Below are 23,011 nucleotides of genomic sequence, written 5' to 3' on the forward strand. Positions count from 1 at the left end.
GATATTGATTTTAAATTTTTCTTTTCATTATTATTAGACCCTTAGAAATTTTGGTACTAAATTACAATTTAATGTTTTAATAGAAGTCCAAAGTCAAATTTATATTTAATTTTTAAAATTATTTTCCTTATTAAACACAAAATTAAATATTTATAAAATGTCTTTTTATAGAATTATTAAATATTCCGCACCTTTTTAAAGGTGTATTAAATATAAAATTAAAAGTTAACCATTTATTAAATATTTTTTAAACTTGATACATATCTTAAAAAAGAATTATAAAATAAGATAAAAAATTTATTAATAAAAAAAATGGTTAGATACTGATTATTTGAAATAGAGACTAAATTTGTAATTAAAAAAACAATAAATATATAATATAAAACGTGCGCGAGCCATTTCTGCCAAATTAGAACCATTTCTGCCAAATTAGAAAACGCGCGCATGCCATCTCCGCCCAATGTTCACTGCCTTAAGTATGAACATTCAACACGATTCTCCATTCTCCTCAAGATCAAACCAGGTCTGTTCTGTCTCTCTCTCTAATTTTGTTTTATTATTCAATATGCGATAAATCGTTTACATTTCAGTGATTTCGTGTCCTCGATTGCGATTCGTCTTCCTGAAAACTGCATCGTTGTGATTTCGTTCCTTTCTGTTCTTGCAATGATTAACCGCATCATTGCAAGTTTGTCTAGAGTCGAGATTGTCAGCTTATTGGAAATGACTGTGGAGGAAAGGTAAATCACGAACACTCGACTTATGTTTCATCTGTTAAATTCTTTATCGTCTTTACATTTTTTACTTCCACCTTACGATTAGGTCTATAGAGAAAATAGTTTGGCTATTCGACTTTTTCCAGCTTTTGAATGGTTGAAATGTTGTCGTACAACATAATCTTCGCTGATTAGTATTTTGTCAAAATCATAACTAAATAGTGAATAGTAAAGGAAGTGGAAATAGAGATTGCTCCGGAGTCCTACATTGACTAATATAGGGAACGATCATGGGTTCATAAGTAAAAAATACATCTTCATTGTCGAACAAAGAATTGTGAGCATCGAATATGTAGTCAAAAAGTGACTAAAATGTTGAATAAAAGGTGTATTTTGTTTGAGGGCTCCAGAGATGGAGTCCTACATCGACTAATATAGGGAGAAGTGTTTATGGGTATATGTAAGAATTCTATTCTCCCTCCCCTTAATCAAGGCTCGACTCCTTTCTTTGGAGCCTCGAACAAAGTTCGTCCCTTTATTGGACACTTTAGTCACTTTTGACTACACCTTCGAGACCCACAATTCTTTATTCGATATTTGAGAATTTTATTAGTCACTTTTGACTACACCTTCGAGACCCACAATTCTTTATTCGATATTTGAGAATTTTATTAGTCACTTTTGACTACACCTTCGAGACCCACAATTCTTTATTCGATATTTGAGAATTTTATTAGTCACTTTTGACTACACCTTCGAGACCCACAATTCTTTATTCGATATTTGAGAATTTTATTGGCATGGCTCTGATACCATGTTAGGAATCATGACTCTCCACAATAGTATGATATTGTCCACCATAAGCTCTCATGACTTTGCTTTGGGCTTCCCCAAAAGGACTCGTACCAATGAAAACAGTATTCCCCACTTATAAACGCATAATCTTCTACTAAATTAACCAATGTGGGACATAATCCCAATAATCATCAACAGGCCTAACTGTGGCCAAGTTGAAATTCGTGATATAGTATCGAATAAAAATGTATTTACGAGGTTCTCAACACCAAATAATGTATTTATGAGGTTATCAACACCAAATTTTGTAGGATTATGCCGTTTCTAGAAGATTTAGTTAAATTCCAATGAGGTTTTATGAAGTCTCAACGAGTATTATTTAACTATTCTTATTACTACTTTCGCATAATATGGAGATTTAGTTATATTTGAAACTCTCTTATGGTCTATCAGTCAGTGTCCAACGTGAAAGCTAATAGTATAAGGATGTTGAAGATTGTTGGGAGAGAGTCCCACCATAGTTAATTTATGGAATGATTATGAGTTTATAGGTAAGAAATTCCATTCGTACGAGCCCTTTTGGGGAATCTCAAAGCAAAGCCATGAGAGCTTATGCTCAACGTAGACAATATCATACCATTGTGAAGGTCCGTGATTTCTAACGTAGTATCAAAGCCATGTCAATAGAATCCTCAAATGTCGAACAAAGAAGTTGAGATCCTCGAAGGTGTAGTAAAAAATGATTCAAGTGTCAAACAAATGGTGTACTTTGTTCGAGGATTCCAGAGAAGGGGTCGAGCCTCGATTAAGGGGAGACTGTTCGAGGGCTCTATAGGCCTCAAGAGAGGCTCTATAGTGTACAATTAATGAGTCTAGCATGGCCCGTCATGTTGGCCAATTTTTAAAGCCGTATTATTTATTATTTATTCATTTTTTAAAAATTAAATATGCAATTCCTGTCCCAATAAATTTTGAAGGTATGTTTTATCTGATATTATAAGCAAATTTGGAAGGACAAAACGTTCACATGACAAGACTTTGCCCATTAATATGATTATACCTTTTTTTGGTAGAAAATTTGAATTGGTGAACAATGACGTTTAAAGACGTGATTGAATAGTCAGAGAGCAATGAATTTAACGTAATCTTTAAATTATCATTCTCTAATGGGGAAACTTTCTCTGTCCCATTCCTACCACCTATTTCATTTTACATTTCTACAAAATTCTTTATTTATTAGTTTATTATTTTATTTTAAAGTTTCATCTTTCAATATAATTTTTATTAAAAAAATTATAATAAATTAATATATTTTATAAGTAAACATTATATCGAGATTTAAAAATTTAAAGTGGTTGAAGATTATTAGGAGTGAGTTCCATATTGGTTAATTTATTGGAAGATCATGCTTTGAGAAATACTATCTTCATTCGTACGAGGCCTTTTGGGGAAGCCTCAAATGTACAAAGAATTGTAGGTCTCGAAGGTGTAGTCAAAAGTGACTAAATTGTCAAAAAAAGGGTGTACTTTGTTCGAGGAGGGGAGGCTGTTCGAGAGCTCTATAAGCCTCAAAGGAGGCTTAGTGTACTTTGTTCGAGGGGAGGATTGTTGAGGATTATTAGGAGTGAGTCCGAAAAGTCCCACATTGGTTAATTTAGTAAAAAATGATGAGTTTATAAATGAGGAATACTATCTCAATTGGTGCGAGTGAGTCGCACAAGTACTTCTACTCAAAGTGGACAATATCATACTATTTTAAATTTATTAGAGATGGAAAAGAAAAAAGCAAAAAAAAAAAAAAAAAAAAAAAAAAAAATAATAATAATGGAAGAGACGGGTGGCGAGAACCGGAGAGCCAAAATCATCCACTAAAACAACACCAGTGGCCTTGCCTCCCGTTCTCCTACTCGCAAGATGCCATTGCCGGCGTTCATTTCATTCCCTACGCTTGTTCATTCTCCTCTCCGAATTAACCAGGTCTCCTTTCCCTCTCCTGCAATCTGTAATCTCCCTCAGCCTTTTCCGATGAAAACCAAACTAATTGTTTACATTTCAGCCGTTTCTTTGCGCATATTCTGGTTTCAGGCCGAGAATCTCCTCGTCAACTTCCTCCTCGGTTTCGATTTCTCTTCCTGATAATCGTGTGGTTGTGAGTTTCTTTTTCTCCCTCTCTTCTTACAATGCTCGACGGCTCTGGCTCTGATTACTGACATAACTATTTTTGTGCTCTTATTTTCATTGTCCCTAAGAGTATGTATGCATCCTTTTTGGATCATTGAATGTGATTGAACGGTTTGGTATGTTTTCGCAGCTTGGTGTTGGTTCTGCAACTGTTGATTTTTTGGCGGCAGTGGCTTCTTATCCAAATCCTGACGACAAAATTAGAACCACGAGCTTAAAGGTATGCTCCTGTATTCTTTTTTCCTTCTTCTCTCTGCTAGCTATACGATCGATACATGAGTTAGTGGTTGCCTAGCTATATATCAAACATTGCTAGAATTGTGTTGTGTATGATATGCAATTTCTGGACCAGTAGAGCCTTATGAAGTGAATATGTTTGGAGTGGCAACTTTTGAGATTTGTGGAGTCTAATCATCAAGGTTAATCATCGATATGGATTAGTTAGAGACTCGCTCAATGGTCTGTTCAAAGCCAGTTAAAGGAAATGGAAATAGGGAGTAAAGGAGCAAACTACATTGCTGCAAGGCAAAACACATTTTCTTCTTTATTTGTAAGGAAAGGGAGTGATGGCTAGCCTTTTGGAAATGTTTTAGAGCGTAATTTTAGAGAGAAAAATAGAGAGAAACACTTGGGAGATTGAATCCTCACTTGTAGTCTTCATTGATTTTTGTAGAGTTTGTAGTTGGAGAGGACTGAAAAGAACCCGAAGTTTTGGGCGAACCAGTTGTCAGGTTGTGGAGCTTGATATTTACTTAGATCTTGCTTACTCAATGCCTATATATAGTAAATGGCTATGTATTCTCCTTACTTAGTTATCAATATAAATCTCTAGTCGTTGTGGAGTTTACCATACGGAGTTACCACATATATTTCTCTTTGTGATTTCTCTCTCTTGTTCTTCGCGTTCTTCATCTAAATCAAATGTGGTTGTGCGATCCTAACACCAATATGAACTCAAGCTTGTTATTTCTTTATTCCTATCTTGTCTCCTTTAAATTGTGTACTGTTTTGTTGGTGGTGTAACCGAAAACTAGAAATTCCTCTTTTCTTGTAGTTGTGGAGTTTACCATACGGAGTTACCACATATATTTCTCTTTGTGATTTCTCTCTCTTGTTCTTCGCGTTCTTCATCTAAATCAAATGTGGTTGTGCGATCCTAACACCAATATGAACTCAAGCTTGTTATTTCTTTATTCCTATCTTGTCTCCTTTAAATTGTGTACTGTTTTGTTGGTGGTGTAACCGAAAACTAGAAATTCCTTGACGTGGCTGATGACTTCTTAGGTTCAAGGTGGAGGAAATGTAGGGAATGCTTTAACTTCTGCAGCTCGGTTGGGTTTAACACCAAGGATAATTTCCAAGGTTGCTCTTTATCCCTGGCATGTTTCTTTTAACCAGCCCAACTTCTGAGTACTAAACAGAACTGGTATATATATATACATCGCTGGTTTTGTCTCCTTTGAGTGAAGTTTGTAACATATTCATGCATGATAACATTGTAGGTTGCAGATGATAGTCAAGGAAGGAGTATAGTTGAGGAGCTAGAAGCTGATGGCATAGATACATCTTTTCTTGTAGTAAGCTCTTCATAATGCAGAATTTCAAGTATTTATGATTTCCATTATTATAATTGACTTTTGCATTATCTGATAATACTGCCCTCGTTTGACTGTATTTTGCACGTAGTGTAAGTGTACATGGGACTTGGGAAAAGTCATGTTTATTATTAGTTTTTTCTTGATGCAAAGTGTAATGGCGATGCATGTTCATCCACAAACTATATCGCTAATGGTTATCTTTTGGAATATAAGACTTGAATGCTCTCATCATGCTTAGTGCATTATTTGGTGTTTGTGAGTTATCAAGAAACAGGCAAAGCACGTTCTGTGGTATTGAATTCTAATCCCAATATGTAGTTGTACGGAGAAGTGAAGCAGGAGTGTGAGCATTTGAGGGTCTAAGGGGGAAAGCAAACATTGCATTTACTAGTCGAAGTGTAATTTAGTTACTCCTGACCATTCAATTGCATAACTGTCTGCGACTGAATATTTTGGTGTAGCTTTGATGTTCCACGCTGATCTGTTGAAGTTTGACATTTTGAATTACATCAAGAATTTTCTGAATTGCAAACTTCTCTTCAGTATGTATTTTTAATTAACAGTTGTCTACATTAGAAAGCTGGTCACCTAATACTTGTATAATATTTATTTATCATTTAATTCTTTTTTCAATGAAATGTATATTTTGCATCTATTTTGTCTCTTGACGTAGGATGTTCAAATTTCCATACTCACATTTGTTGGGCCAAAAAATAAAATGTAATATTTTCTGTTCAATATAAATATGTTGCTATAAATATTTCATCCTTTTCCTACTATTTTCTATCTGAAAGAATATCTACTCTCTTTTCATAATGGATTTTAGTTATTTCCTATGAGTTACCACATTTGTGCTTTTTTGTGTTTTCTCAGGTTGCTGAAGGGGGTGTTTCACCCTTTACCTATATTATTGTGGATAATAAAACGTAAGCATTTGCATTTCTATGCTCCTCTACTTTGTCCATGTGCTGAGGGTCTAATATTTCTGAAGAATATTGCAGATTGGTATTATTCGTTTAATCGTTTAGTGAGGCATAAGGATTAGTATGAGTGTTCTTTTGTGGAGATTTAAGCCACCTGTAATCCAAGAAGGGTAAGACTCAAGGCTAAAACTTTGTGCTTGTCTTGAGGCAAGCAAATATGAGCCCTTTAACGATGTCATGGATCAATTTCAAAATGATATTTTGTGGATTGTGAAGGACATATTCCTTCTACAGTCTTGTTGTAGTCTAAATTCTTAGTATTGAGGAGTTCTTTATACTTTGATCTTTCAGAGGGAAGCCTTCTGACGTTAGCAATTCTGAGACAGAATGCACAAAATAAAATTATAAGGAATCTACATAGTCATTTCACAATTAATTTACTGTGGTGAACTTTTTTAGGCACACTCGTACATGCATACACACACCAGGATCTCCTCCCATGGTGCCAGATGACCTTTCCCGATCAAGCTTGTTGTCAGCCTTAGATGGGGCTAAAATTGTATATTTTGACGTAAGATTGCATGAAACTGCTTTGCTTGTTGCAGAAGAGGTAAAAATGTCATTAGTTGCTTTGATGTTACACATACTGCATTCATGTGTTGAGCTTGCTCTTTCAAGTAGATTATTTAAGAGTCAGACTTCTTTGTTCCCCACCCAGATTGAAACTTCAAAAGAAACTCAACACTTCTCTTCTTTCAGCTTTTGGCTTGTTATTTCTGTCACTTCCTAAATATCTATGAACTGGTTGTTTGTCCTTAATGGTTCATGTTGTACGTGAAAGGGATATTAATTTTACTTTTCCTGTACAGGCAGCTCAGCAAAATATTCCTATCTTGATCGATGCAGAAAGGAAAAGGGAAGGTCTGGATGAGCTTCTGGCATTTGCCAGTTATGTTGTCTGCTCAACAGGTTTTCCTCAGGCAAGTGTTCTTTCTTCGTTCCTCTTTTTGAAAATTTTCCCTACTCGTCAAAATTATCCTGTTTGGAAATTGAACTCTAACAGTACTTGTTACTCTATCTTATTAATTTTTAAATTTGTTATATTGAATCTTAAGTTTGTATTTTTGATCCCCTGGTCTTTATTAATTATCTTGTATACTTTGTAGAGCTGCTTATGTGTTAGGTATATACCTCCACAATTGATATATTAATATCACAAAAGAGCCCTAAGCCGATTACAAGTTCATCCAGGCACTCAAGAGGGCTGTTACTCTCATTCCCAAGCCAAAAGTCTCACACGATAAAACCCACCTTCACCTAAACGTACAGATTAATATGTATAGTCTGTTCACAAAAAGTACTATAACAAAAGACAGCAAAGACAGCTAACTTCTCACAGAAGTATTGCCATTCTTGCCACCTTGCACACCCATTCGCTATAGAGGTCTTACATTATATTAAGAGGATGTTTTATCGTGATAATTAGTTAGAATATATCTCAGATATTTAGGGAGTTGTTAGTATAGATTTGATTAGCCGTATATTTTATTTATTTACCAGATTTAGTTAGATAATATTTTTTCTATTTTTAGGTATTAGTTGATAGTTTATATCCTATTTAAACGTGTTAAACCTGAATGAAGATCATACTCTCAATCCCAATTCTATTTCTATTTCTCATTCTTAACATGGTATCAGAGCACCGATCTTGGTGTTCTTAAATATCCAAATTTCCTTTATGGCGGAATCAGCCAAATCCAGCTTCAAAATTTCGGATGTTGATTTAACACATCCGTACTATATTCATCACTCTGATCAGCCAGGATATTCACTTGTTCCAATCAAATTAAATGGAGCAAATTATCAATCCTGGAGTAAATCAGTTATGCATGCTCTTATTGCCAAGAAGAAAATTGGCTTCATTGATGGCACAATTGAGGAACCGTCCCAAGATGCAAATTCAACCGAATTCGAACTCTGGAATCAGTGCAACAGTATGATAATATCTTGGTTAACTCATTCCGTTGAAGCAGATATCGCTAAAGGCATTATTCACGCCAAGACAGCTCATCAAGTGTGGGTTGATCTTCAAGATCAATTCTCACAAAAGAATGCTCCAACAATTTTTCAAATACAAAACTCGATAGCAACGATGTCACAAGGAACCATGGCACTGTCAACATATTTCACCAAGCTCAAAGCACTCTGGGATGAACTGGAAGCGTACCGCACACCATTTACCTGTAATCAACGTCAAATACATATTGATCAACGCGAAGAAGACAAGTTGATGCAATTGCTCATGGGGCTCAATCAGTCTTATAAAACGGTGAGATCTAACATATTGATGATGTCTCCATATCCTAATGTGAGGCAAGCCTATTCATTACTTGTACAAGAAGAGATGCAGCGTCAGGTAACTTCCGAACCTACTGAGAAAATCTCGATTGCATCAGCAGTGCAAAAGAAAACAATATATTCAAAATTCGCCAAGGACAAATTGTGTGAACACTGCAATAAAAGTGGTCATACAATTAATGAGTGTCGAATTCTTAAGTTTCACTGTAAGTTTTATGATAGAAGGGGCCATACAGAAGATCGGTGTCGACAGAAAAATAATTCTGGAAGGACAAGACAAGACAATCAACACAATAACCGTGGATATCGATCATCTGCAAATATGGCCGATGTTTCACAGTTGAATACAGAAGAACAGTCACCTAATTCCATTCCAAATTTTTCTTCTGAGCAATTACGACAGATAGCACAAGCCTTATCTGCAATCAATCATCACCCTTCTGGTAATTCTGACAATCACATCAATGTTGCAGGTTTGTTTCCCATATCTACATTATCTATTAACTCTGCGAGTTCTAATTCATGGATTCTCGATAGTGGAGCTACGGATCATATAGTATCAAAATCTTCTGTTATGACTGAACCAAAGGCTGCCATCATGTCTACAATAAATTTGCCTAATGGAGAGACAACACGTGTGTCACATACTGGCAATATTTCCCTTAGCTCTAACCTTCAATTAAACAACGTTTTATGTGTGCCTTCATTCAATTTAAACCTAATGTCGATCAGCAAACTTACCAATAACTTGAAATGTTATGTCATCTTCTATCCTGATTCTTGTGTTATGCAGGACTTGGCTACGGGGAAGATGATTGGCTCGGGTAAACAATTTGGAGGTCTCTATCATATTTCTTCATCTCCAATCAAATCTTCAGCTCATCAAGTATCTCAGTCATCTGATTTGTGGCATTTACGCCTAGGTCATCCTTCCTTTTCTCGTTTTAAATTTCTAGTTGATCAATTGCATCTTAATAATGCGAGTTATTCTCATAATTGTAGTATCTGCCCGTTAGCAAAACAAACTAGGTTGTCTTTCCCAAGAAGTTCAATAACAACCCATTCTGCTTTTGATCTGATACATTGTGATGTTTGGGGACCACATAAAATTCCTACCCATTCTGGTTTGCGTTTTTTTCTCACTATTGTTGATGATTTTACTCGATGTACTTGGGTTTTTTTAATGCAACATAAGTCAGAAGTACATCATTTGTTAATGAACTTTGTTAAATTCGTTCAAACTCAATTTCATACTACTATCAAGATAGTTCGATCAGACAATGGGACTGAGTTCCTATCTTTGCAACCATTCTTTACTTCTTGTGGTATTGAATTTCAGCGCACTTGTGTCTATACTCCACAACAAAATGGAGTCGTAGAACGCAAGCATCGCCATATCCTAAATGTAGCTAGGTCTCTTCTTTTTCAGTCACAGGTTCCACTTAATTTTTGGGGAGAGTGCATTTTAACGGCTGTTTATCTTATAAATAGAACGCCATCACCATTATTATCTAACAAGACACCCTTTGAAGCACTCTACAAACGACCACCTACATTTCATCATCTTAAAGTTTTTGGTTGTAAATGTTATGCAACTATAGTACATCCTAAGCAAAAATTTGAACCTAGGGCAACTCCTTGTGTTTTCGTAGGATATCCTTGTGGTCATAAAGGTTACAAGTTGTATGACATGCAATCTCACAAATTCTTTATCAGCCGTGATGTCAAATTTTGTGAAGATGATTTTCCTTTTTCATCAGCTTCACAAACTTCGACATTAGCTCCTTCGACTCCTGTTGTACCACTTCATGATCCATCCTACTCAAACATCCATCCTCCACCTTCTATTCCTTCACCTCCTACTCCTCCTTCACCTCCTATCCCTTCACCTACTACTCCGTCGTCTCCTCCACCTTCTCCAGATTCGCCCACTAATTCCAATCCTATCCCACCTGATACATCAGCTCCACTTCGACGTTCTACTCGTACTAAACAGCCTCCAGCTTGGCATAAGGATTATGAGATGTCTTCTGGAGCCAATCATTTAACCTCTAGCTCAAGTCCCGGCACTGGCACCAGGTATCCCCTTCATCATTACCTTTCATTCTCTCGTTTTTCTCCTACTCAACGTGCTTTTCTAGCTCTTATTACATCCCAGACAGAACCTAAAACCTATGACGAGGCAGTTGGCGACCCGTTATGGCAGCAGGCTATGAATGATGAAATTGCAGCTTTGGAACGTAATCATACATGGTCTCTCGTTCCTCTACCACTTGGTCATAAAGCTATTGGTTGTCGTTGGGTGTACAAAATTAAATACAACTCTGATGGTTCTGTTGAACGTTATAAAGCTCGACTAGTAGCAAAGGGATACACTCAGGTTGAAGGTATTGATTACACAGAAACATTTTCCCCTACAGCGAAACTTACTACACTTCGTTGCTTACTCACTGTTGCTGCTGCTCGAAAATGGTTCACCCATCAGTTGGATGTTCAAAATGCCTTTCTCCATGGTAATCTAGACGAGGAAGTTTATATGTCTTTACCACCAGGTCTTCGCCGACAGGGGGAGAATACAGTATGTCGGCTCCATAAATCTCTTTATGGATTAAAACAGGCTTCTCGCAATTGGTTCTCCATATTTTCTACAACTATACAAAATGCAGGCTACACTCAGTCCAAAGCAGATTACTCTTTGTTTACTAAGAGTAAAGGTACTTCTTTCACTGCAATTCTAATCTATGTTGATGATATTCTGTTGACAGGCAATGATCTCGAAGAAATTCAATATCTCAAGACTAGTTTACTCCAGAAATTTCTTATCAAAGATTTAGGAAATTTGAAATATTTTCTAGGCATTGAATTCTCTCGATCTAGAAAAGGAATTTTTATGTCTCAAAGGAAGTATGCTCTAGACATTCTTCAAGACACAGGTCTTACAGGAGCACGTCCAGACAAATTTCCTATGGAGCAAAATCTGAAACTTTCTTTAACTGAAGGAGAGAAGTTGAATGATCCAAGTAAATACAGACGGTTGATTGGCAGATTAATATATTTGACCGTCACTAGGCCTGACATAGCTTATTCAGTTCGTATGCTTAGCCAATTTATGCATGAACCAAGAAAACCACATTGGGAGGCAGCTCTTCGAGTTCTGAGGTACATCAAAGGCACTCCTGGTCAAGGACTTCTACTGCCATCTGAAAACAATTTAAGATTACAGGCATATTGCGATTCTGACTGGGGTGGTTGTCGAACTTCCAGACGATCTATTTCTGGGTTCTGCATTTTCCTCGGAAATTCAATTATTTCTTGGAAGTCTAAAAAGCAGACTAATGTGTCCAGATCATCAGCAGAAGCCGAGTATCGAGCTATGGCAAATACTTGTTTAGAGTTAACTTGGTTAAGATACATTCTTCAAGACTTGAATGTTCCACTGTCCGAACCAGCATTATTATATTGTGATAATCAAGCAGCATTACATATAGCAGCCAATCCAGTTTTTCATGAACGTACGAAACACATTGAAATAGATTGTCATATAGTTCGAGAAAAGTTACAAGCTGGAATCATCAAACCATGTTATGTTTCGACCAAAATGCAATTGGCAGATGTTTTTACTAAAGCTTTGGGAAGACAGCAATTTGACTTTTTGAAGGACAAGTTGGGTGTGATCGACATACACTCTCCAACTTGAGGGGGAGTATTAAGAGGATATTTTATCGTGATAATTAGTTAGAATATATCTCAGATATTTAGGGAGTTGTTAGTATAGATTTGATTAACAGTATATTTTATTTATTTACCAGATTTAGTTAGATAATATTTTTTCTATTTTTAGGTATTAGTTGATAGTTTGTATCCTATTTAAACGTGTTAAACCTGAATGAAGATCATACTCTCAATCCCAATTCTATTTCTATTTCTCATTCTTAACACATTATGCCTTACCTAACTCGTTTGTTTGAGAGAATTTTTTATTCCACGTGCAAGCAAAATGACATTGATTTTTTCATCTAGTAGTGCATATAATTTTTATACTGTGTTGTATGTATGTTTGAATTTGTATTAAATTTCTGTTTTTTTTTTATTTTAATACTTCTATTCATCTTTTTACCTGGAGTTGTTTATTGTTTATGTGATCATGCTCTCTGTTGTTACTAAATTATAGAAACGGTATTTAATGGACAGGAATGGACAGAGGCACCATCGATTCCATCTGCACTTGTTTCCATGCTTTTGCGACTTCCAAAACTCAAATTTGTGATTGTCACCTTGGGTGAAGAAGGATGCATAATGCTCGAAAGAAGTACTAATGGTGACTGCTGATGATCAACTTTCTACCATACCGTTGGCATCATATGATGCTGTTCACCCTCAAAGGGTTGATATTGGTTTGGTACAAAATTTTGTATATTTATTTTATACTAAAATTTACTGGTACTTTCTCTGTTTCTGGCAGAAACACCTGATCAGATAGAAGAGTTTGAAGTAGACAACTTACTAGAAGTGATCAAAGGCAGAAAGGATGAGAATATAAATGTCCCAACTTCTGTTTCATCGGTAATTTTTTTAAAGTTATTTTGGCGTTTGCTCAACCCTACCTTAGTCCTTAAAAATGATTGGCTTACCATGTGTACCATTAAAGTGTTATGGTTTGTCACGACCCATGTAGATTGATGTCTGTGACGTCATCAATAAATAGTTATGTAAAGAAAGGAAATGGGAAATACTTGCCACCGTTTGCAGGGTGGTTTTTGTACCTAGACATCTAGGAGAGGTTAATTATGAAGTCTGTCCCCCACGCAGTGTTTTGGACGTAGTATGTTGGATCAAATGCTGCGAGGCTACCTGCTGAAGTTACGTTGGTTTTGAAGATGAAAACCGTTGGTAAAATTTGTAAGAAAAATGAATGGTTGACGGATGCAACCATTTCTTTTTCTCTTGTATAAAAAAGATGACTAGTTTTATACAAATCATCTGAGGGATGTATGGAGCTTTAGTATGTATCTATGCTATTATAATATTGCACAAGCGTATGAAGTTTAGGTTGAGCATAGGAATCGTCAGATAGTATACGAGTGCTAACCTAATGAACACATTAATATCTGCGGTTGAGTCATAGCTTATGGGTCCAAGAGAGTTCATCCTCTTAGATATTAGGATGTGAATGAGATTTGGTTATATTTCGTCCTCATTTTTTCTCTTCAGCCAGTGGTCAGGTTGAGGGCTGAGGGGATAGGGACAGTTTGTGGCAGGCTGTTGCTCGGAACAGCTGAAAAAATACCAGCGTCTGAGATTGTTGATACGACTGGTGCTGGAGATGCATTCATTGGAGCAGTTCTTTATGGTTCGTAATATGAACAATTTTAACTTTGTTATCCTTGTATTTTCTAGTGGCTGCTTTGTTCTTTAGAGTTTAGCTTGCAATTTTATTTGTTCAAGCTTTTTTGCAGAATATTTGCGAACCATTTCAGAATGAATCTCCTGACATATATTTGTTCATCCTAGAATTTTTATGTTCGTTTTTACTTGTTTTTATTTTTAGCTTAATTAACATCCGCCTCAAAAGTTATGCTTTTCATTTCAATTCCAGCCTTATGTGCCAACATGCCACCTCAGAAGTTATTGCCATTTTCCTCCCTGGTGGTAAGTTTTTTTTTTTTTTTTTTTTGTCTAATATGCTACTTTTATTTTAAATTTTTTTGGAGTTCAACAACAAATGACGTCTAACAAATGACGTCTAACAAATGACGTGAGACGTGAGAAATTTGAACCTCTGACCTTCTGGTCAAGAGTATATATCTTAATTAGTTGAGTTATACTTACTGTTATGTTTCAATCGTAGGCTGCTGGATGTTGTCGTGCTTTGGGTGCACGAAGCGGTCTTCCATATCGTACGGATCCACGCCTGGCATCATTCTTACATTAGATATTCCCATTGGATCATCATTAACTCAAATGTGAATCTATGTTCTCAGCCCACTCCATTAACTCGTTACCTTCTGTCGAAATGTACTTCAGCCCAAACCAAGAATTTTAATTCAAAATAGCAGCACCATTGAGCTTGGTTCCATGCCTCCTTTTGAATTTCTTCAGCAGGTTTTACGGTCAAAAATGGGGGAAAACAAGTACCAATGCGAGATTTGATGTTTTCTTCAAGTGAAACAATTATTATGGTACGCAAATTATCCATTCTTGGTAAATCAGTCTTCACGTCTGTGCTTCGAAGTATAATGACTATATTCCCTTTAGCTTTACAAACCTAAATACCATTTCTAGATTCCACTATTCAGACGTGGGCAGAGCTTTTTATGTCTACCCTATTCGATTTCGAAATAGGAGTATTTAGTTGGTTTAATTAGAAATATCGTAATGAGGATTCCTTCCAGCTTTAACTAGTTTATACCACTGACTTGAGCATAGTTTAATCTCTCACTTGGAAGTAAAGTTCGTTGGTGCGGTAAAATCATTTACTGCTGGGTCAACATTTGAGCATAGTTTAATCTCTCACTTGGAAGTAAAGTTCGTTGGTGCGGTAAAATCATTTACTGCTGGGTCAACATTTTAATAGATAGCAAAGAAATATTTACTAAGTAGCGTGAACCACCTTGTTTCCTCACTATTTTTATCCTTCAATTGTAGGAGAAAATATTGCCCGGGATGGTGGTTTTGAGGACATGGATACTTCACAAACCATGCACGGAGATCCTTCTATCCTTTCCAGGTACTACTTAACTTTGACTGAGTACTTGCATTGTCTGGGAATTGCCGAATCATTACCGTGGAAGCCCATTTGGTCCATGAATATGGCCCTAGTCCATCTAAACATGGACGTTTGAACTGATATCTAAGCCCATCTATGTCAAAACATAGCAAATGGGATCTTACCTAGGAAGCCAAGAGCCCACCCCTAACAGATATTTTACTTTTTGAGCTTTACCTTTTGTGCTTTTCTTTAAAGTTTTTAAAACGTCTCTATTAGCGAGAAGTTTCCACACCCTTATAAAGAATATTTCGTTCTCCTCTCCAATCGACGTAGGATCTCAGAGTAACTAAGTGTCCATATGAAAATAGTAATGATCCCAAAAAAAAAAAAAAAAAAAAAAATCATTCCAGAATCCATACGAAATTTTAAGTGTCCTGATTGTATAGGGATCATGTTACTGATCAAATCTGACTTCAAATGAATGAAGAACAGAAGAGTGCTAGTGTTATCCTGTTCCACTAAATGATTACACACTAAAACGTAAGCTAGTAGCTGGTCTATATCTAAATAGCATATTAGGCTTTGCTTGGGCTGTAATAACAGCTCAATTTAAATGTGTTTACAACATAATGGAAATAAAAAAATTTAAGAACTCAGAGGAAAAATGAAGGAAGGTGCCTTGAACAGTGACAAGTATCTACACAAATCGAGATCTCATAGTTGGATTCACGAAGGAGTAGAGAATGGAAACAGTATTTGGCCACCCATGAGAACTTCACATGCCATTATGACACTCTTCCAATAGGCTGCCTCAAGTGCTTCGAAATCCCTTCTCTTCTTTGTGGTTCGGGACCATAAGATAAACAAAGACACACCTCTTTCCCCAATTGGACCACCTTCAATCTTTCAACCCATTTTGCCTTTCCCTTTCATCTCTTTCTTTCGTCTTTTTGGATATGGATCGACCAAATTTTGGATAAGTTTTTGAATTTTGCTACTCATTTTTCTGGATCACACTATAACCAAAAAGAGGATATATCAATAGTTTTTTTTATTCCCTGATACTATATATGGATTTTTCTTTTTTCTAAACTTATTTTTTAAAAAACAAAGTATATTTTTGTTGACTTTTTTTTTTTTTTTTTTAGCGTGAGAATTGAACTATGGATCTTTGAGATGATAATTAGTGTTTTATCCAATAAACGTGAAATCCAAAATTAAGAAGAGTTTGGTCTTTGAACTTCACATCGGTATAAATTTTTATGAGAGAGCGGAATATTATTTTTTAGAAGTTTAAGGTTTCCTTCAAATAGAAAGTATAATTAAGTCCCGTGGTTTCCTTCAAAGAGAAAGTATAATTAAGTCTTGTAGAAAAATCTTGTAATGAATATAAACTAAACTGATGTCTGACCCGTGTGCTTTTTACGTTCGTATTTGATGTGTATTGAACGATAATTGATTTATTCAACGCTGACTTTGGACAGTAGGAAATGAAGTAGTTTTTATTCTTTTCCTCGTTCCTTTTGGTTACCAATTAAAGAGGCTCGACTTTTAATTAGTCTTGAAGGTTCACCTGACTAAGTCACCTCAACATCCTGGAATTGGTCCATGGAATTAGCAAATAAGGTCCCCTCCAATCTCCTCCATGCCCCCCACCTTCTTCCTTCTTGCATTATTGCCATTTGGGCAATAGCTAAATACCTAACTTGTTCACATGTACCATGTACCCTATCACCCATGGCTTTGAATGAAACGCTTCCCTATTTGTCTATTTTTCTACTAGTTTTGGTCCCAAAGCCTTTATTATACCTTCTCATTTTGCATCAAAAGTTTTACATTTCATCCTCTTGACTCTTTGATCAATATTCTCGTTCACATATTATCCATAATAACCTTAGCCGACTTCACTCGTAATTCAAATAGTCATGCTATCAACGTTTTCTATTTTGGGTCGTAGGTTTGAACCTCGTCTTATTTGTAAATAAGCTATTTGTAATAACCTTAGCCAACTTCATTCCTATTTCAAGTAGTCATGCTATCAACGTTTCTATTTTGGGTTAAAGGTTTAAATATCGTCTTTTTTGTAATATAAATATATTAATATTAGTAATAAATAAAAAATCTTCATTTTTTTTTTTGTTTGTTTGTTTGTTTGTTAAGGAATTCATTTTTTTTAAAATGTTTGTTAAGGAATTCATTTTTTTTAAAATGTTGCCTTTCAATAAGATTTGTACCATTACAATTTTTTGTGTTTGGAATGACCCCATTTTCATTAACTTCTCTTGGTATAGACTATGGACTCATTAATTATGCTGTGACAAGTCATGAAATTATTTATTTTATTTTATAATATTACCATTGCAAATGAGGGGGTGAGATTCAAACCTATTTGTCTAGGCATACCTTTGAAAGTCACAGGTGGATGGTAATAAGTCATATTAATTGATCCATGTAAAGCTTTTTTTATCGCTTTTAAATGGATCAATTATGTACGGAGACGATCTCCATAGATAGAAATTTTTTAGGAAGTCATTAAAATAAGATTTCACTCAGTATCGTAAGGAATTACGCATACTGTTGATATAGACCATAACTATCCATTCTTTTAAAATTTTATTAATATAATTTCATATCCTTATAAACATTTTTATATTAGTTTATTGATGTACTTCTCCTTCACATGGTCACAATATAACTCGACTGTTCTAACCCTAGAGATTTAGTTTTTTAATTTTAGGTTGAACACAAACAAATAAATATTATTGAATGTTAATAGTTTTGAATTTTTAGCATACGGTAATATTAAAATGGACAATCCAAGGAAGGGATGAAAACAGTGTAAATCCAACCATGACATTTAAATCTGCGTACGCAAAAGCATTAGGAGCTGGTCCAGTTGTAGCAATAGTAATGAACCGCACGCATGACTAGATTCCTTCTGGATCCTTGTTTTCTTTGTTTCTTTTTTCTTTTTTAATTTTATTCTCATTTTCTTTTTTAAAGCTAACTATGAAAAAGAAATTAGCATCCAATACATTTATTTGAGTGGCTTAGGCTTAGGTTCATGAATTTGATCTACTTCCATTCCATGCTTATTTCCCATGTTATTTTCCCTCCTTAAATTGTCTTCATTTTTCTATTTTTTTTCTTGGAATTTCGAATTTTCTTCTAGGGCGTTTGGTATTATATTATATGATGAACTCTTAAATTTTTTTTAAAAGTATTTTTAATTAGCTACAAATACTTATTATTAACAATTTTGATATTTTAGATTAATTATTAAGCATTGTTTAACTGAAAAAAATGGAAAAGAAAAAGAAAAATAAGATTTGGTCTTCTACATAAAGCGCACACTAGCAGTCCCCTATGAATCTTCTCCTTCAAACTTATCCTAATTCAAGTCAGTTTGTATCATTTAATTCAACCTCTAAATCCTAATTAGAGAAAAATTATTGGATGAGACTGTCATATAGTTGACTCATAATATAACTGTGTTAGTTCTTAGGCGTGGATTGTGTTAGTTCTTAGGCGTGGATAAAAAATTTTGCATGTTTTTTCATAACCCTTTTATAGTTTCTTTCTCATACATCAAACCATGTAAAGCTATTAGCATTATAGTTCCTCTATCGTACATCCAACTAATGTTATAGCTGCCACCTTGAATATTTTCAATGTATCATCCTTTTGGAGGGAGGGAGATCATTGTCTAATGTTTGTAAGCCATTCAAAGATTCTTCATCAATCATCAAGATGATTTTCCATTAGATGAGGGTTTAATTCAATTAAAGTTGGATCATGGAATAATTGATGTGTGGTTGGTGGAAGTATTGGGAGTTTTAGAAACTAATTAAGGGCTAAGCATATAACATGTCATTTTTTTTATTTTTGGCAAGTATTTGATGAATTTTGGATATATTGTCATAATGAGTGGAATTGACATTTGATGGAGAAGGGGGAAAAAATCTTTCATCTCAAATGATTGAGTATTGCAATGAATGAGTTGACAATGAATTTAGAGTTGAAAGGAAGGAAAATGTTTCTACCCTTTGTAGACACTCATTTATGATGGATCATAATTTATATTTTTCTATTCCCCTTTTATTTTGAGTTATTGCCTTTTAACCCTTTTTATTTTGAGTTATTTGTCTCACACCTATGAGTTATTTGCCTTTTGATCACTTTACTATGAGTTATTGCCTTTTTGATCACTTTACTATGAGTTATTGCCTATTCATCCTTTTATTATGAGTTATTGCCCTTTGACTCTTTTATTATGAGCTATTTCCTTACCCCTTTTACTGAGTTGGGTCCTTTTCATCCTTTCATTATGAGCTATTTCCTTACCCCTTTTATTGAGTTGGGTCCTTTTCATCCTTTCATTATGAGCTATTTCCTTACACCCTTTTACTATGAGTTATTGTATTTTGACCCTTTTACTATGAGTTATGTCATTTTCATCTTTTTTTATTATGAGCTATTTCTTTACCCCTTTTACTATGAGTTATTGTCTTTCGACCCTTTTACTGAATTATTGCCTTTTCATCATTTTATTATGAGCTATTTCCTTGCACTCTTTTACTATGAGTTATTGCCTTTTGACCCCGTTAGTATGAGTTTATGTCTTTCTCATTCTTTCTTTCATTATGAGCTATTTCCTTGCACCCTTTAATACTTTTATTATGAGTTATTGACCTTTGACCCTTTTACTATCAGTTATTGCCCTTTCATCCTTTTACTGTGAGTTATTGCCCTTTCATCCTTTTACTGTGAGTTATTGCCCTTTCATCCTTTTACTATGAGCTATTGCCTTTTGACCCTTTTTACTATGAGTTATTGCCTTACACTCTTTTTACTATGAGTTATTGCCTTACACCCATACATATGCATATGCATGGTTCTCAGTTTTTACGTATTAAATCTTTTACTTTATTGTGAAAAAAGTTTTCGAAGGGTATTTTTTTAAAACAAATTAAGAAGGCTATAAAGGACATCTAACAGCCGCTAGACCACTGTAATGGGGCGCCCTCCCCATTTTAGTTTCCATCGTTCTTTTTGCCACACCGATCGAGTATAGTACGAGTGATCCATACGAGGTGGTGATCCCCATTCTTGTCTTGTACGCGTAGTACTCATACTGGAAATTAGAATCAAGGATTGCTCGATCCGATGCCCTTAGGTCGATTCTCATCATTCATTCTAAACCCTTCTCCACTTAGGCTTAGAGGGTCCCTTTTCTGTAGCTACTTCCTCAAAATGTAGTTGAGCTTCGCCAATCAATGATGTCTAGATCTAGATCCAAACATGGACCGGAGAACAGACAATCAGTGAGTTACCCCTCTGTGCAAGATATAGGGGCATTTCGTTTACTTCAGGTATTGCATAAAAATGAAACTTTTTAAAGTTTAAGGATATAATTGAAACATCATGACTGTTTTTTGAAATGATAATTCTACCAAAAACAGAAATAATTTAATATCCCTATTACATAAAAAGTTAATTCATAAATAAACTTTAAATTAATTAAAAAAAAAAAAAAAAAACTGCTGTGTACAGTTTTTTATTTTATGGGAAGGATTTAAAATGTTTATAATATAATTATTTGAAAAAATAAAATAAAAATTTCGTCTAAAAATTGTATTAAATAGACAAATTGGGATAGCCGACAATCGAGCCTCGCATACAAATAATAAAAGATCAACTAAATATTATGTCATAATTTATACATCTGTCGTTTTCTACATATACTCTGGTATTGTCTTACTTTGTTAGCTATGAAATCTGACGTGGCTGCTTCCCATTGGTCCATTCACACCTTTCTCTTTCATCCTACGTGGCCCAATAGTATATTTATTAATCAATTAATTAATTTTGTAATTTTGTAATTTTATAAATAAATAAATAAATAAATAAAGGGTGGGTGAAGTGAGTATTCCTAACTGGATCTTTGATATTTAATGAAATGAAAATGACAATTCAACAAAAATGATTTATAGGGCCGAATTTCTTGACCCATTTATTTATTTATTTATAAAATTAATTATTAGAAAATTATATTTAAATTAACCCTAGCCATAAGATGAAGACGATCAAATCTCTGGTTTCTTATTTTATACCCTAGACTTGCAATAGTATTTGACTATGTGTCATTTTCCTCTTCTCGTATCCTATTTTCATTTCATTTAAATTTTTTTTTATTAATTAGTCTCGTAAGTTCGGAGAAAATTACAATTTAGTCCCTATCAAAGAGACTATTTATGAATTAGGGTGTTGAAAAAAACTCGATGACTCAAAAAGTTTGATCAACTCAATCCAGTCTATCCGTATAGTTTGGGTTAGGGTTCAAATAAATAAAAAATTTATGAATTAGGTTGTTCATGAGTTCTCCTAAAACTAAATTAGGTTAAACCGAACCAATTTGAATTTATTGTTAAATCTTAAAATATAACTTTGACGGAGTAGACGTTAAGAGCCAATGAACAAAGAAGCAGTTTTCAACAGCTCCTCATAGATTTGACGAGACTCTGCAATACTAAATCAGTTGGAAACACATTGAAGAGACCTAAAAGTCAACTTCAGCCTACAACACAAAGTTGTAAAGAGTCGGTTGACAAATACGTCAACCAATTGAGTGGGGGAGGATGTCACGATTATGTTTGTCCAAAGCATGTTGTCTATGACCGCATGACAGATGTCCCAATTTTGCTTGTTTGAGTCGGTTGATAGGGAGGATGTCATGCTGCCATATACTAAATTATGGTTAAATCAAACCAATCTGAATTTATTGTTAAATCTTAAAATATACATCTTTCCTTCCTATTCAATTATATACATATATTTTTTTTATTTAATTTCATAATTTTTTTATTATTTATTCTAGAACATTCTTAAAAATATATATTGAAATTGCGTTACAAATTTTAATTAAATATTTTACGAATTAATATTTTATTTTAATTATTTTTTTTTAATAAATAGCTAAAAAGAATTAGAGTCTTAACAAAATGTTAAAAAAATGTAAGTTTTATTAGGGATGAAAATGTAAAATTTAAAATAATAGGCACTAAATTTAATTTTTTTTATATATTATTTTATTCCATCGGATAAATTGTCGGTGATTTATTTCATTTAGTGAAAATAGATAATTTGATGGTGACGTAGGATTAATTTATAGCTTATTTATTAAATTAATTTTAGTAGTTTTTGTATTATATTGTTTTTTCCGAAAAAGGGTTGTTGAGGAATGTTTCTCTACATTTATTTTCCTACAAAATAAATATCAATTATTAAATTATAAGTTGTCATTTCATATTATTTTATTTAATTAATTATTTCTTAACAAAAATAGTGACGTATGAAATTAAAATAATTAAAAAAATAAACAAAAGCTTTTATTTATTTATTATTATTACGAAAAAAAAGTCTCACAATCTTTGGAAAATTTTATTTTAATATCATTTTAGTCCTCATAATTTAGATTTTATTCTATTTTGGCCTCTATTTTTTTTAATTATCTAATTTTAGTCATTTTACTTTCAACCAATCAAAAGTTTATTTATTGTCAAAATTAGTTGAATAATAATAATAATAATAATATTTTTATATTAAAATTAATTGAATAATAATAATAATAATAAAATAAGAAAATAAAATTTTAAATCTTTCTTGAAATTACTCATTTAGTCATTTTTTATAATTAAGAAATTAAATTTATATTAAATATTAATGTCCAAC

At 34.0% G+C, this 23,011-nt stretch overlaps 1 protein-coding gene across 2 annotated transcripts; it reads left to right on the forward strand.

Annotated features, from left to right (window-relative positions):
* The first annotated feature begins 3,331 nt into the window (after positions 1–3,331).
* On the forward strand, positions 3,332–14,640 carry LOC111811390 (uncharacterized). Of its 2 annotated transcripts, none has more exons than XM_087117971.1 (13): positions 3,332–3,488; positions 3,568–3,660; positions 3,823–3,912; positions 4,977–5,054; positions 5,195–5,269; positions 6,164–6,216; positions 6,673–6,823; positions 7,083–7,193; positions 12,763–12,889; positions 13,034–13,134; positions 13,783–13,921; positions 14,168–14,220; positions 14,420–14,640. In XM_087117971.1, the coding sequence occupies exons 1-13, from the start codon at positions 3,426–3,428 to the stop codon at positions 14,501–14,503; spliced, it is 1,218 nt and encodes a 405-aa protein (XP_086974097.1). In that variant the 5' UTR covers positions 3,332–3,425; the 3' UTR covers positions 14,504–14,640. The 2 variants fall into 2 exon arrangements, with proteins under 2 accessions (XP_086974097.1, XP_086974098.1); XM_087117972.1 differs by having other exon boundaries at positions 12,763–12,880.
* Positions 14,641–23,011: the final 8,371 nt, after the last annotated feature.

Source organism: Cucurbita pepo, chromosome 15, assembly GCF_057944985.1.
Source record: "Cucurbita pepo subsp. pepo isolate OVF chromosome 15, ASM5794498v1, whole genome shotgun sequence".
NCBI classification, from domain to species: Eukaryota; Viridiplantae; Streptophyta; class Magnoliopsida; order Cucurbitales; family Cucurbitaceae; genus Cucurbita; species Cucurbita pepo.

What these genes read in the sequence shown, in the direction of transcription:
- LOC111811390 (XM_087117971.1), top strand. Translation starts at nt 3,426, where the DNA reads ATGCCATTGCCGGCGTTCATTTCATTCCCTACGCTTGTTCATTCTCCT. An exon ending in TTAGAACCACGAGCTTAAAG is followed by an intron (nt 3,913 to 4,976) that starts GTATGCTCCTGT and finishes ATGACTTCTTAG; the next exon opens with GTTCAAGGTGGAGGAAATGT. An exon ending in CATTGGAGCAGTTCTTTATG is followed by an intron (nt 13,922 to 14,167) that starts GTTCGTAATATG and finishes TTTCAATTCCAG; the next exon opens with CCTTATGTGCCAACATGCCA.